At 44.3% G+C, this 15,056-nt stretch overlaps 1 protein-coding gene across 1 annotated transcript in view; it reads left to right on the top strand.

Annotated features, from left to right (window-relative positions):
• Window positions 1-15,056, top strand: part of PDZD2 (PDZ domain containing 2) — a 1,063,478-nt gene that overhangs the window by 873,221 nt on the left and 175,201 nt on the right. Inside the window, exons 13-14 of the mRNA XM_078674899.1 lie at window positions 10,455-10,587; window positions 14,414-14,498. Of these exons, the coding sequence (XP_078531025.1) occupies window positions 10,455-10,587; window positions 14,414-14,498 (218 nt within the window). The remainder of the gene's footprint in view (window positions 1-10,454; window positions 10,588-14,413; window positions 14,499-15,056) is intronic.

Genomic DNA, 15,056 nt, shown 5'->3' with positions numbered 1-15,056 from the left:
ACGTGTTTTTTAACCAACACCCAGTCCCCTGGGTTCAGGTCATGACACAGGTTCCTCGATGCTGGAACTTCAGCCGCATGCACCTGAAGGGACACAGAATGGATGGCGTCAGACAGTCCTTTACAATAATCCAAGATCAGATCATCTGTAATATTCAATAGGGCAGCAGTTGGAACTGTGGGAAGTCTCATGGCCCTCCCCATCAGAATCTCGTGTGGAGAGAGACCTGTCCTCCTGTCAGGGGTGCTGCGCATGCTCATAAGCACTAAAGGAAGAGCATCTGGCCAACTCAAAGATGTGGATGCCACTACTTTAGCCAATCTATTCTTCAAAGTGCCGTTCACTTGTTCCACAATTCCTGAAGCTTCTGGTCGATAACTACAATGCAGCTTTTGATCGATATTCAGTGTGGAGCACAACATCTTCACTATTTCGCTGTTAAAATGTTTTCCTCTGTCCGATTCCAAAGAGGCAGGCACCCCGAAGCGCGGTATCAACTCCCTGAGCAACAATTTAGCCACTGTGAGTGTATCGCACCTACGTGTAGGGTACGCTTCAACCCATCTGGAAAATACGCATACAATCACCAACACATACCGAAGGCGATTAACTCTTGGCATTTCGATGAAATCTAGTTGCATTCTATTGAAAGGCCCCCCCGACCTCCCAATGTGACTCAGTGTGACTGGTGTTCGTTTGCCTACGTTCAGTTGTTGGCAGGTAACACATCGCTTACATACTGATTCTGCTGCTATTCTAAATTTAGGGCAATACCAAGTTTGCCTAAACACTCTCATCATAGCATCCCTTCCTAGATGTACTGGACCATGTATTTCTCTCGCCATGGGATTTGCTAATTCTTCAGGTAACACAGCCCTCCCATCTGCTGAAACCCAAAAATCCATTTCACTTAGCACACAACCTGCTGTTTCCCATGCCTTTTTCTCGGTTTCTGGTGCATTCTCCTGCATTACCCTCAAATCTTCCCAGGTATCCACGGTCTCTAACATCATGCTTAATTCTGTCCTTTCTTCCGCACCTTCTATTTCCACCTTTGAAAACGAATAATCTTGTTCCGCACAATAACGTGCGACTTCATCAGCGTATCTGTTGCCTTGTGACACAAAATCTGTATTCTTAGTATGTGCTACACATTTTACTATTGCGATGTCAACGGGACCTTGTAATGCTTCTAACAACAGTCGCACAAATTCTCCATTTCGAATGGGCGAACCAGAGGAGGTCATATAACCTCTCTGAGACCACAACTGCCCGAAATCATGAACCACACCGAAACCATATTGGCTGTCAGTGTATATGGTGACTCTCTTTCCGTTTCCTGCTATGCAGGCACGAGTTAGGGCAATAATTTCTGCTACCTGTGCGGAATGTACTCCTTCCAGGCAAGCGGCTTCTACAACTCCAGTAATAGTACAAACAGCATAAGCTGCTCTCAACCGACCAGTATCGTCTCTTAATCATGAGCCATCAACAAAATAAATTTCATCGGGGTCAGACAACGGCTCATCCACAATATCTGGTCTGGGTTTCGTGCATAGTTCAGTCACATCAAGGCAATCGTGGTCTTCACATCCTTCGCCTTCTATTACAGTAGGTAATGGCATTAAAGTAGCAGGATTCAAGACAGAGCATCTCCTGAGAGTCACGTTCTCCGCGGCAAGAATAACTTGCTCGTAGCGCGTGAGCCTACTATTGGTCAGATGCTGCGTCTTCGTCCTGGTCATTAGCAATTCAACTGAATGTGGTACATACACCACCACTGGATGTCCCATCACAATACTCTCGCTCCTTTCAATGCTGACACCCGTTGCAGCAACGGATTTGAGACATCCGGGCAACGCTGCGGCTACTGGATCTAATGTAGCCGAAAAATATGCAACTGGTCTACGGGCATTTCCGTGGGTCTGTGCCAAGACTGACAAAGCACATCCCTCTCTCTCACAGCAATAGAGTGAAAATGACTTCTCGTAATCGGGCATTCCCAGAGCCGGAGCACGACATAAATCGTCCCTCAGCTGCAAGAACGCCACCAAGCATTCTTCGTCCCATGGTACCGGATCACTCACCTCCTTGTGCGTCAGTTTCTGTAAGGGCTTTGCTTTCAGTGAAAAGTTAACTATCCACTGTCGGCAGTAACCCACCATTCCTAGGAACATTCTAACTTCCCTCTGTGTTGTAGGCGCGTTCATCTTCATTATCGCCTCAATCCTCTCTGGTGACACCTTACGTTTTCCTTTCTCTAACCGGTGCCCTAAATACTGTACTTCTGTCAGACAAAACTGCAACTTGCTCGGAGATACCTTATGTCCATTTTCAGCTAAATGGTTCAGTAAGGCAATCGAGTCTGCTTTACAGGCTTCCTCTGTCTCTGACGCAACAAGTAGGTCATCTATGTACTGGACCAGAACCGAATTCTGCGGCAGTACTAGATTTTCGAGATTCTTTTTCATCAACTGGTTGAAGATGGATGGACTGTCTGTGAATCCTTGTGGGATTCGACACCATGTTAAAACGCGATCTTCCATTTTAAAAGCAAAAAGATATCTGCTCTCTTCATCCAATGGGATGGAAAAGAAAGCCTGGCAAAGATCTATCACTGTGAACCATTCTGCTTGACATGGTATTTGAAACAGTATCACTGAAGGATTCGGTACCACGGGACAACATGAAACGACTATATTGTTAATTTTTCGCAAATCCTGCACTATCCTGAATTTCCCACTAGGTTTCTGCAAACCCATAATCGGGGAGTTACAAGGACTGCCCACGATTTCTTTCAGTATTCCCTGTTGTATCATTGACTCGATCACAGGTTTTATCCCCGCAATCGTTTCCTGGGACAATTTGTATTGAGGCGTTCTTGGAAACTCGGCATTTGGTTTTACCAGTATTTTTACCGGTTCTACCCCTTTGATCAATCCTATTTCTTCTCCTGTGAAATCCCATACCTCTGACGCCACTGCATCTCGTAGGTCTTGGGGAAGATCTTCTACTGTCAGAGTAGGATATAGTTCTACACAGGATTTTGAATTGGCCACCTTAAAAGTAGCATCTTCATCGGTAGTCTGTACCTCCACTCCTTGCGGGGTGCAGTATATGGTGCAGTTCAATTTGCACAACAAATCCCTTCCTAACAGACATACCGGACTCGAGTCACAAACCACAAACTGATGCTCGTTCATGTGGTTTCCTATCTTCACAGACACTGGTTCTGTCAAGGGACTAGTCAGCCTTTTGTTCGCGACTCCTACCACCTGAATTGTTTCCCCTGACATCGGCAAGTCTGGAACCACCGCCGATCTCAGTGTTGATCGGGTAGCCCCAGTATCCACCAAGAACGTAGTGGGACACCCTGCCACTTCTGCCTCAACAAATGGCCCTCTTTGATCCACCTCTAGGACTGCCCCGAGGGTACAGTCCTCTTCACTGCTCACACGTTGTCCTGTCAATGGATCAATGTAATAACACTTTTCTTCCTCGATGAATAGAGGCATTTGTTTAAAGACCTTTCCCCCTGTCGCTACCTTCGGTGGCTGTGGGAACTGGGCCCGTGAAGCCGAAGTCCCCCCTTTGACCACCTTGCTTCCTGGAACTGTCACCTTTGGAGCTGGAACTTCTTGAACCTGCTCTTCTACTTCTAGCTCTCCATTTTCAGGGTTAAAGGGACACTCGCGTCGCCAATGCCCCACCTGGTGACACTGATGGCACTTCGTCGTTTTCTTTAAAGTGGCAAAGTCTATCCTGGTTTGGTTTTCGTCCCATCCCCTGCTTCTGCTGGCCACCCTTCCCAGCGGACTGCATTTGCACCACCATCAATTTCTCCTTTAGATTCTTGGCTTTAGAATCTATCTCGTCGCTACAGTATCTCGCATAACGTAAAATCTCATCTAGTGGTTTGTTCTGCCAACAGATTAAATGTTGCTGTATCATCAAACAAATATCAGGTCTCAACCCCAAGACAAACTTTGACACAAACTGCCCTATATCTTTGGGATCCATTACATCGAGTCCACTGTATTGCTTGAATGTTTTCAGTAATCTCTCATAAAACTCGTGAACTGTCTCCTTGGGTTCCTGCCTTGTTCGGTCTATTTTCACCCAATCTATATCCTGTGGTGGTACCTTATGTTTCAGCCATGCTATTACCCTTTCATATTTTCGCATGACAATCTCGGACGGTCCATTAGTCCGAGCATCCCTCACTGGTTCAGTATTTGGCCATTCAACACTAGTCTTGCACGGGGTCCACAAATCAGATGGGACCACGATGTCAAACAACGTGTTCAAATCAATCCACAATACTTTCGAGATTTTGACAAACCTTTCTACCTGCTTATACCACTCAACTGGATTGTCCCTTAACTTCGGAAATGAGTTGGTAAATGCATCTAAGTCTCCTCTACTCCAGGGCACATGTACATAATTTCCGTTTGATATTTCTCGCAAAGGGAATGCCTCCATGTGCATTACCCTTCCCTCGGGGGTCATCACATTTGCACTTCGTCTAACTGTGCCCTTTTTCGACCACCTTTCTTCCCATTTGTCCAATTCTCTCCACACTCTTATCCCTGATACCAGCTCTCTTATGTGTGTTTTTAGTCCAGTAGTTCTCTTCTCATCTAGATCTTGGTCTGCGTACTGTAATCTGTGGTTACTCTGCAATGCCCTTGTCCTAGACAAATCCACGGCATACCTGTCTGCCAAATCAGTCAGTTTCTCATGAAACGCTCTAGCTTTCCTAGTAATATCCTTTGCCATGAACAATAACTCATCCTGTTCATACAATTCTATCCTTTCCAAAGGCAATGTTCCATCTATTATCTCATCAACATCTGATTTTAAACTAGTAACATCGAGCCTCTTTGCCTTAATTTCAGCTTTCAACACACTAAATTTAGCTCCTCTATCCGCATCTCTCCCATCCCAGCTCCGAGATCTACGTTTAGGTACTGGTGAGTTATAGGGAGTCCTCCCCTGTTCCCATCTCTCTAGGTCCCATGCCTTTCCATCTTCTCGAGGTGGGTGGTGAAACACTCCTTCACGCCTCATAGCCCCTCTCTCCCCATCCTGGCTAGTTTCACGGGATGCAGGGTAAGATGTTCCATTACTCCCTCTTTCTTCACTACTTCCCTGTGATTCCTGATTATTCGAGGCGTGGCGGGACCTATCGCTGTTCTCCTTTCTCCAATGTTGAACGTCTTCCCCGAGTGTATGATGAAGGCACCTAAACCTATTCTGAAAAGCTCGTACCATTTCATCTCCTCCTTTCTCCCAGAGACGGGACATCTCCTCACACTCTACACTCCTACTATTTTGCTCCTGCTGTTCCCTCTCCTCCGTAGGACGTGTAACTCCTCTATTCTCCTGACTTTGGCCTTCCCGCCCCTGACTACTTTCGCTGGCCCCACAATGAGATACAGTCCCGTTACCTCTGCTTTCCCATTCTGGTTCTGTTCTTGACCTATTACTCGGGGTTACTGCGGACCCATCCCATTCCCTCAAATCAGCTCTTAATTCTGTATAGGACTTTGGCCGCGGTCCCCTTAGGTCCATCGGTCCTCTCTGACCTCCCTGTCCTGTGTTGGGACCTACAGATGTATCTAATGGGGTGTTCCACGTTACCGAACCTGGCAATTGCTTCCATGCATTTGTCACGTTATTCCTCCTTTCCATCTCGATCCTTTCTCTATCCAATTGCCTCTGTTCTTCCTCTCTATCTCTCTCTGGGTTATAGATCGATACTATAGGTCCTATGGTAACAGGCACTTGAAGAGCATCTGGCAATCCAAAGGACTCAACCCTTTCGGTGGCTGGCGTTTTCTGCACCACAAACCTTCCCACTACACTCTGTACTGTGCTGGGTTGAGGTGTCTCCCCACCTTTGGTAGGTGTCCATTCCGATATAGGGAGTGGTGTATACCCCTCAATGGCATTCCCATCTTCCCTTGCGAGCCCTCTATCTTCTATCACCCCCACTCTCGGAGGCGGTCTATCCATTAACAATCTGTTTATCAGATTGTCCTCCGACTCGCTTTCCTCGTCTTCTTCCATGAGGTTTCCTCCTCCTCCTGCCACCTCCCTCATCGGATACATTTTCTCCACCTCAATAACCTGTACCCTCCACCGCTTTGCTTCCTCATCCCATTTAGAATCTCGCACTGCTCTTACCGATCGCGTCAGTCTTTGTTGACGCCTGTTCAAATTTCTGTCGTGTGCAGCCCTAATCCATGCATTAAGGGCCTCAAACTGTGTTGGTCTGGGCGAGGGTTTCAATGAGGACATGGTTGCTTTTAGCCGATGTAACACCTCTAACTTAAACGTCCCGTACCTCGGGAACTGCATTTCCTCATTCCCTTCCGTAAGCTTATTCCAAGCCCCAATCCATAATATCGTATGCAGCCCAACATTCGTTGCCATATAATGAGCTGGCGTACCCTCCGGCGGAGCCTCTTCCCCATAATAATGTTCACTTCGTTTACGTTTAAAAATCCCTTTCAAACACTTAAAACACTTCATGATTTCGCTCTTTCTCCGCGTTCGTTTACTTCCTGATGATATTCCACCAATCTCAGCCCCGTTCTCACTAACTGGCCTATCCGTACGCGACTTTCCTCCGACGTCACTCTAGCCGCCCAACCAGAGCGCGGCTCTAGCTAACGTCACACCAACCGCTCAATCACAGCGCGGCTCTAGCCGACGTCACCCGTCCCCCTTCGCAGCAGTTCCCCTCCTTTCTCAGCTCGTCTCCTCGGTCATGCACGCGTCCCATTCATACTCTGAAAAATGATTACTTCCGTCCAAGCGATCACCTTTCTTGACTGTACGCCCACAGTCTTTCTGTAGTTGTCACCTTAACTTGACGAAATGTCTTTCCGTTTACTTCCAGACAATCGCCTTCTCCGATAGGTTACTCACACGCAGTAACTTTCGACCAGCGTCCGTTACTCATACACTCACTCTTACACTCCCCCTATCTTGGATCCACGGCGGTCAATGGTACCTCGTGACCTCCGTACTATGGTCGACAACTACCCTGGATGTTCGATACACCCAAAACCACTTAAGCTCTGGCCTGAACTTAAGATTTCACCAGTTCACCCGTTTACCAGGTAACCAGCTTACCAGGTTGCGCGCGCTCACAACCTTCTCTCATTCACACTACAGGCATTCAACTCCGCAAGACATTACAATACAAATACAACACAAAACACCGCAATCTGTTCACGCATGACCCTTTTTATACTCACTCTCCTCCGATACTGCTGCTTTTCTCACACCGTCTGCACCTTTCGGCACACGATTCTTCCGTTGCTCGTCTCTCGACGTCTAGGGGCCTTGGGGTAAACTAACCTCTCTAGATTACCTTCCTCAAGAAGATAACCATCCTCACTCTGCTACCAACTGTTAACGCGGGATTACTGGTTACTAGTTACCTTACCAAATCCCAAACTAAGTCGACTGAATCGTTGGTACCTGTCATTAAGTAAAAGGTAATCTAACAATAAGTCAATCAATTTAAGAACTTACACCACTCTAAATGACCACTGACCAAAATTTAAGTTTCAAAGATTTAATATAAAGTCAAAGATAACTGAAGATACAAACTTCTCAAAATGAGATTCAGAAGATAAATGGGTACCACTGTGAACATGAACTTTTTGAATAGTCTGAGTCTGAAAAACAGAATAATGAGTACAACTTCCAATAACATAAGCGTTGCCAAAATGGATACAAGTTGCAACCTCAAAGTCATTACAGAAAAGAAAATTAAGGTTAGTCTGTCCCTACACTATACTAAGTGACATCCCTACTTAACAAGATCTTTTACCCCTCTAGGTGTCAGCCGTGGTGACTTCCTAAGAAGATCACGCACTTCTCTTTGTCTCTTCTCTGATAATGGGTCTCTCCTGATCAGCCTATCTGCCTACCCATCCGCTTCCTTAGGCTCCCAAACTCATCTGCTCTGCTCTCCTCCCGGGTCTCTTTCCCTAATACCAAATCACATTTCGGATAGGAACGCCCCTTGGGACGCCCCTCACGTGGTACATCTTTGCGCGGTAAACTCCATGATGGTACTCTTCAAGACCCTCGTTAAAGTTGACCTTGGTTCCCAGGCTTCTTCTCCAGTGCGCCGATACCCCCTGAAATTCCTCGAGACTCCTACAGGCCTGCGCCAAGCGCCACTGAACAAAGTCCCTTTCATTTGAGCTGATTAGGACCCTCGCACCTGCATACAGTTCGTCCTGCAGTGGGCCTCAAATTCCAGACTCCACCATATCTTTAGGTCGTAAAACACACTCAAAGCTCGGAGCTGGACACCTCTCGACTTCTTCCCTAACGAGCACATGGCAGTTCAAACGATATGACATTATCAGTTCAGGCCTACTTGATTTACATGAAGCAGGTCCCTGCACTCTTAAAACATTAACTTGATTTAAACAGCAACATTCTTAACTAGCATACGTTTCTAAAATAACACATCTATAAAGCATATATTTTAAACTTAATTCGATAATACATTTGTGGAAGAACCAGGTTAACTCCATCTCACATTATTTTAGCAGCACGTTTAGATTTGCTGTGAATTGCCCTTAGGCCTACACAATATACTGGATTTTTAGAGTTCTATTCAACTCTAACATGATTCCTTTAACATGACAACATGAGGTTTTCATATTCATTCCAACATTTCTACATTAATCTCACACAGTTATGATTATTGTTACTCTACTTAAACATTCTATACACTTCACTACTGAACATAAGACACTCTGTGTATTTCACTTCTAAATATAAAACACTCGTGTGTAAACATGTTTAAACTAACTACGTGCTTGTAAATATGGTGCACTTATACATTTTTTTCCCAAACTTGTGCTCTCTCACTGGTAACTGATCAGTGGTTTGCAACCACAATTGTGATTGTAAACTATTGATATATGCTATACCAAAATGGCAATTAGGAGAGCATTTAGTATGGGCGGCTAAAGCTATTTTGTATCTCAGAAACGCTTTTCCGAATAGCAAAATGAGATAAATACATACCTAAAAGTGATTTTCTGTTTATAAACCCTGTTGTTTTGTAAGTTGTAGGGTTTGGCTTTGTACTTCTGTCACTTAGTTGCAAAAATGGGTTTAAAGAATGTATTAAAAAGATAAGTTAGTATGCTGCCAGCCCTTTTCAGCACAGACATTCGTCATCGAAGAAAAAACATTGATTAAAATTAAGTTAATTATTGGCGCCTGGCATGTATGGAGAGTGGTGAAATGGGCAAAATACGGGTGGTTCTAAAATGAAGAAAAGAAATGGCGCTTATCTTCCTAGCTTGCCGCACGATGTCCTCCTCGCTCGGGTGTTGCAGTCTCTCCTCATGGCTTCAATGCAAGATCCAGAAAACTGCACTAAGCGATGCTCTCATGCTGTTAACCCTTTGGCTGCGGGGGTTATTCTCCCGCTGTGCTGGGAGGCGGGGGGGGGCACAGCGCCCTGGTGCCATGACGAGCTCAGCTCGTCATGAGCCACGGTGCTCGCGTGCTCATGAAGAGCTGAGCTCTTCATGGCCGCACCCGTTTCCTTAGAACGCTTAGCACAGCAGGGGAATTAGCCCCACGTGTGAGCGTTCTAACGGCCATGACGAGCTCAGCTCATCATGAACACACAAGAACCGTGGCTCATGACGAGCTGAGCTCGTCATGAGCATGGGAGGGGTTAAACAGCATGAGGAATGCATCAGGACTGGGGGGAGCGGCCGCTCTCAGTGCTCTTCGGAGCACTGGAGGGCTGTGCTTTTTCTAACCCAGCTATCTTCGACAGCTGTGTTAGAGAAGTTACATTTGCATGGTTGGCTGGCCGTCGCAAGACAGCCGGCCATAGAGACATGCACACTTTAAACTTAAGTGCACAGCTCTTGGCTACCGCTTAGCAGCAATGGCCCCGCCCAGTCCTGACACTCCGTTCAGGTCGGTTGCTGAAAAATTAAATGATAATAAATAAACGTTATTACCATTTTATTTTTCAGTTCTGGGGCTTTACTTTCGGCATTTCTTTAGCGGTCCGACGCTTCTTCATTCTAATGAAGAAGCTGCTACTGAAGTTAATGTGTTGGCAAATAAGTAATATGCATTTCTCACTGAACTGTTGTTCAACACTGTATCCAGCAGTACATACAGCTGCTGCGCAGTTTGCACTAAGCATTGTCAACAGACCGCAGTCAAGTTGTTACTCTAATTTTATTGACCGTTAATTGTGGTTAAAAATCTGACCAGCTAGCATTCCTGCATCCCAAAGTAACAGTTTGATGCTAAGTAGAAGCTGTGAGTAGCAGCTGTTATGATGTGTCCCCACAGAGCTATCTTGCGAATTGACCACATTTGTGCAAAATATTTGCACGGTTCAGGTCCATATCAATACATTTTCCTTTTGATCCCTTTAGTCGTGGAGATCAGATCCTGGAAGCAGATTCCGTAAGTCTTCTCCATGCAGCTTTAAGTGAAGCCTACGCCGTTCTCAGCGAGTGTGGTCCGGGACCTGTTAGCCTCATTATCAGTCGTCATCCAAACCCAAAGGTGAGGTGTCAACATATTAAAACATATTTGTCTTTGTTTTTTTTTTTTTTTACATGTACTCATTGAGTCTACCTGAAACTATTGATGTTGTCAAGGTCCTTTTGCTCATCTATATGTTGCTGGAATAAAATTAAGTTTGCAACCCAACTGATGGTCACTATGAAACTTAATGTTGATGCTGCTATTTGTTTCTAAGAAATATAATATGCAAAAATATGTAAGGAAGATGACAAAACTACAAAATCCAAAATTAAAATCTGCTGTAAATATTCTCATCAGTCAGAAGTAGGCTAACATTAATGCTAGCATCATTAGGAATCAATGCCAAGCCTGCCCCACTCATCCCCAAAATCTTATCTTAATTTCACACAATGTAGTCAAGTGCTTGTAGCCAGCACACCCCACTTGCTCAGATCATCTTTCCTAATGATCTAAAATATGCCCATGCAACCCTTCCTTTCGAGAAAGAAAATGCATAACACCTCATACACAGCTGTCAATTATCACCATGTGCAGGTCTGTTCCCCAAAAACGCAACCTCGAAGTCTGCTTGCCGAGCTAACCATAAAAAGCCCCCTCTTACCCCCCTTTGTGCTCATACTAAATCTGGAAGTTTTGCTAACAGTTCTAGTTTCTGCTCATAAATTCATATTGAAAATCTTTACAAATCAGCACCTGCTTCAATCTCTAAAAATGTATAACACCCACCTCACCCCTTCAGACTGCCAATCCATAGTATAGGCTCATAACGACTCGGAATGGACTCTGGAAAAGGTATATGGGTGCTAAACCATATGCCACATACACTTCGTAGTGAAGTCCATAAACATTACATTGTGGTGGACTTCTTTGATTTCTTAATGGTCTACACTTTATTTGTAAATCCAGATATTAGCTAGAAAGTATGCAGTTTGTTGCATCAACAGAGATCAAGCTGACACGTGCTTGGCTCAGGCCATTCAAACTATGAGCTTTTTCAAGGCTTTTCCATTTGGTACTGCCCTTAGATGAAATACATACTGTGAAAAATTCATAACAGGAGTGCAGAAGAGCCTTGAAATTCCCAGAAACATATTTCTGGATTTTCAAATAAGCATTATACAATTAAGGAATTGTAGAATTGCAGCATGGTTTAATTCTTATTGATTTATTTAATTGATATGTATTTAGTGTGCGGATCAACTGCCATATACCATTATGGGAGTCTATTTTGGGTGATAGTTTTTGTTCCAATGTCCATATTCCACCATAACATACAAAGAAGCTACAAAGTGATACAGATAAGTGCCTTTTCTTGTGAAACTCAACTATAAAACCATCTCAGGATTCTAGCAATGCCATGCCTGGTTGGATCCCAGAGCATAACCTGTTTATTTTTGGACATCAAAAATTAGTCTTATACTGAACCAAAATCCCTTCTTCAACAATGTTCTTTGCAGCTGGATTTGTGTCCCCCCCTCAGATTCATTAACTTTCTAACATATAGATTGGATTGTGTTTCTTCTTCCACCTCATTTCCTTCCCTTAATTTACTATAATAGTGCTTGAACCTTTGGCATGTGAAAGTTGTACACAATTTCCAATCACACTGCTTCAGGTTGACAAAATGTGTGGTACAGTTCTCTCTTGGTATTCTCAAATGGTGATATTCCAGGCTGGCTGTAGCACTGATGTTTTTAACAGACACTTAAAGTTCAGCTCACAAAATTGCCTACCAGGGGCCGTTTTATACATTGTGCATCAGGGGCTCAATAGGAGTATACTGCCGCTTTGTGCTCCTCGAGGCACAGTGGTATTAAAGAAGGTGCAGATGCTTGTGTGGCCCATTCTGTAATACTGATAGCGCTGACACACATGTGGCACCTGCACTCATTCCCTCATTTGCATGGGGACGTACCCTTATGCAAATGTGTGAATCTCTTTGCCTCTGCTCCTGCACCTTATTACACATACGTGGGCACAGATGCAAGCAGGCCCACTCACAGTGTGTCGCAAAAAGTTGGTGCATTTTCAGTGACCCTCCTGAATGCGATGATAGGGGATCTGGGGGTCAGTCCGCCCTGGGTGGCATGTGTATTGGGAGCAGCGGCTCCCCCCTCTCACATGCGATTCATTGGCAGCACCCCCCTGCTCTTCAGCGTGGCCGTGCGGCGGGAAAGGCAGAGATCGCAATGGGCGGCAAAGTGCTTAGCTATGCCACTGAGGAAGCCCTCTGGTAGGGGCGGATGGGGGTCCCATGGATCCTTCAGACATTCCCCTGAAGGCGGGTGCAGTCTCTCACTGTCCCTGCCTGCTAGGGAATCTTTCTGCCCTCTTCAAAGTGCCAACGGGTTGCCACCTGCACTGGGAAACACAGAGTGGCTTTGAAGCAGGGCTCAGTATTTCACTGAATGTGATGTCCCTCAGGCAGCACCAGTGCGCGGCTGCCCTGGGGGCAGGGCATTCATTGTAATAGGGTGCACTGTCTGTGTGCCTCGTGCGCCTGCTTAAAGGTGTGCTGCAGTGCAATAGGGAAAATGCGCCCTTTCCCTAATACACCACCCAGAACAATTTGTCGAGTAAACACATTATTTTTTGGCTAATTATTGTGGACTTAAATGCAGACTGGTGTGCAAAACTGGAGCATGTGCCTGATATTAATCATGTGTTGTTTTATTGTTTAGTTGCGTAGAACAGCTTTGACTTTAATAGAAGAGAGGTATTATAAGTAGTGACTGAACTAGGGGAGAGCGGTTGGCCTAACGGCTAAGGCGCTCGACCTCGGACCTGGGGATCTGGGTTCGAGTCTCGGTAACGACGCCAAAAACCCCCTGTGATTCTGGGCAAATCACTTAATCTCCCCGTGCCTAAAATGAAAGTGTGTCCTCATGTAACGTAACTGGTGCTATGTAAAGCGCTCTGATAACTGGTTCGGTTCTAGTTCGCGCTATATAAAACTCTGCAAAAAAAACAAACTACACATTTACAGTTAGTGGTGCCAGAAAAACACCAGGAAACGTTCATTTGAAATAACTTTAGACTTAGGCTAGGGACAGAATATATTTCATGGGAAATTCTAAAATAGTATTGTATTTTATTTGAAGAAGTGGTTTAACAATGTGTCTGTTTGACAAAGACACATACAAAAAATGAAGAGTTCATAAATTATTTCGAATATTTTTTCCATGCCTGGAGCAATCACCTTTAAAAGCCCCAGGACTCGGTGGAAACTTTGACTGACATCGTTGGCCAGAACGAGACATGCGGAATGAAATTGACTAAACTTTTCCCCTTTTGTGAGTTTTTGTGGATGTTAATGTGTCCTTAGGGCTAGCAGCTTGTAGCAATCGAGCAGGGGAAAGAGAAGACGTGGTCGAAACCAATAGGATTCAAGTGCATGTATCATAAAGTAACTGTCCATCTCAGTCACTGTGGTTGAATGAGATCTATTAATTTGGAGGAAATCTCGTTTTTGACCAGCCTCTGAAAAGGACAACATTATAGCTGCCCGAAGAAATAAAAATAGGAGAGAAAGGCAGATTTTCTTCTATATACATCATTTCTAAATTATTACATGTTGTTTTGATTTTTTAATTTGTGGTATAACTTTGTTCAGACCAACCTCCAAGAAGTGGTGGAGAACGTGAGATGCTTTACATAGAACTGTATGGCAAGCCGGATCCTGTTGAGACAACTTTGAAAAATAAAATAAAACAGGATGTTCTGGGAAAGGCAGTGGGAACATACATTCAAGACAATATTGACAGGCTATGGGTTGTTTAATATTCATAAAGTTATATCTACTGGAGATCTAATTCTTATATATGAATTTATTTTTTATAATAAGGTTTCTGAGCAAGAGATGGACGATGCCATCACGCGTACCACTCATCACCGGGAGAGCAAGGATGCTGGATCATCGCACATTTTAGGTGGGTGCCATGTCTGGCTTTATTTAGTACTACTGTTTATTCAGGTGACAAAATTAGATTCTTTCTTTTATTTTTGATATCTAACTGGATGATATTTTTTCCCAAAAGCAGCTGTAATTTCAAATAAAGCAATTAAGGGATGCCTTATTGGAAGTAAATTATAGAATGTAATTGATTATTATATGTTTTTGATTGATTTGTTATATTTTTGGCACTCTCTGTTCTGATTCATCAAGCATTTGTTTGTTCAACCAAAAGACCTTAAATGTTTGTTAGCTCTGACTGGAATGAAACAAATGAAGTGATTTCTGAGAATGTCAGACAGAATCTTTCCTATTTTCAGTCCAAAAACCAAGCGGCCTGCATTGTTCCACTCAATCTTCAAGACTAAATGGAGGAGAAGGCAGCCCAGCAAATTGGAATATCTCATAACATTATTTCAAGTGCTTTCTCCACTAATGAGTGTGGCTCTTTGGTAATCAATTGGGGGTTAAACAGACAAAAGAATGCCCACTGAATCAATGCCAAAACTTGAGACTCTTTACCGAGGTCAGAATC

Source organism: Lissotriton helveticus, chromosome 2_1, assembly GCF_964261635.1.
Source record: "Lissotriton helveticus chromosome 2_1, aLisHel1.1, whole genome shotgun sequence".
Classification (NCBI taxonomy): domain Eukaryota; kingdom Metazoa; phylum Chordata; class Amphibia; order Caudata; family Salamandridae; genus Lissotriton; species Lissotriton helveticus.
The sequence above is the reverse complement of the archived record's forward strand: the minus strand, read 5'-3'. Positions and strand labels throughout refer to the sequence as shown.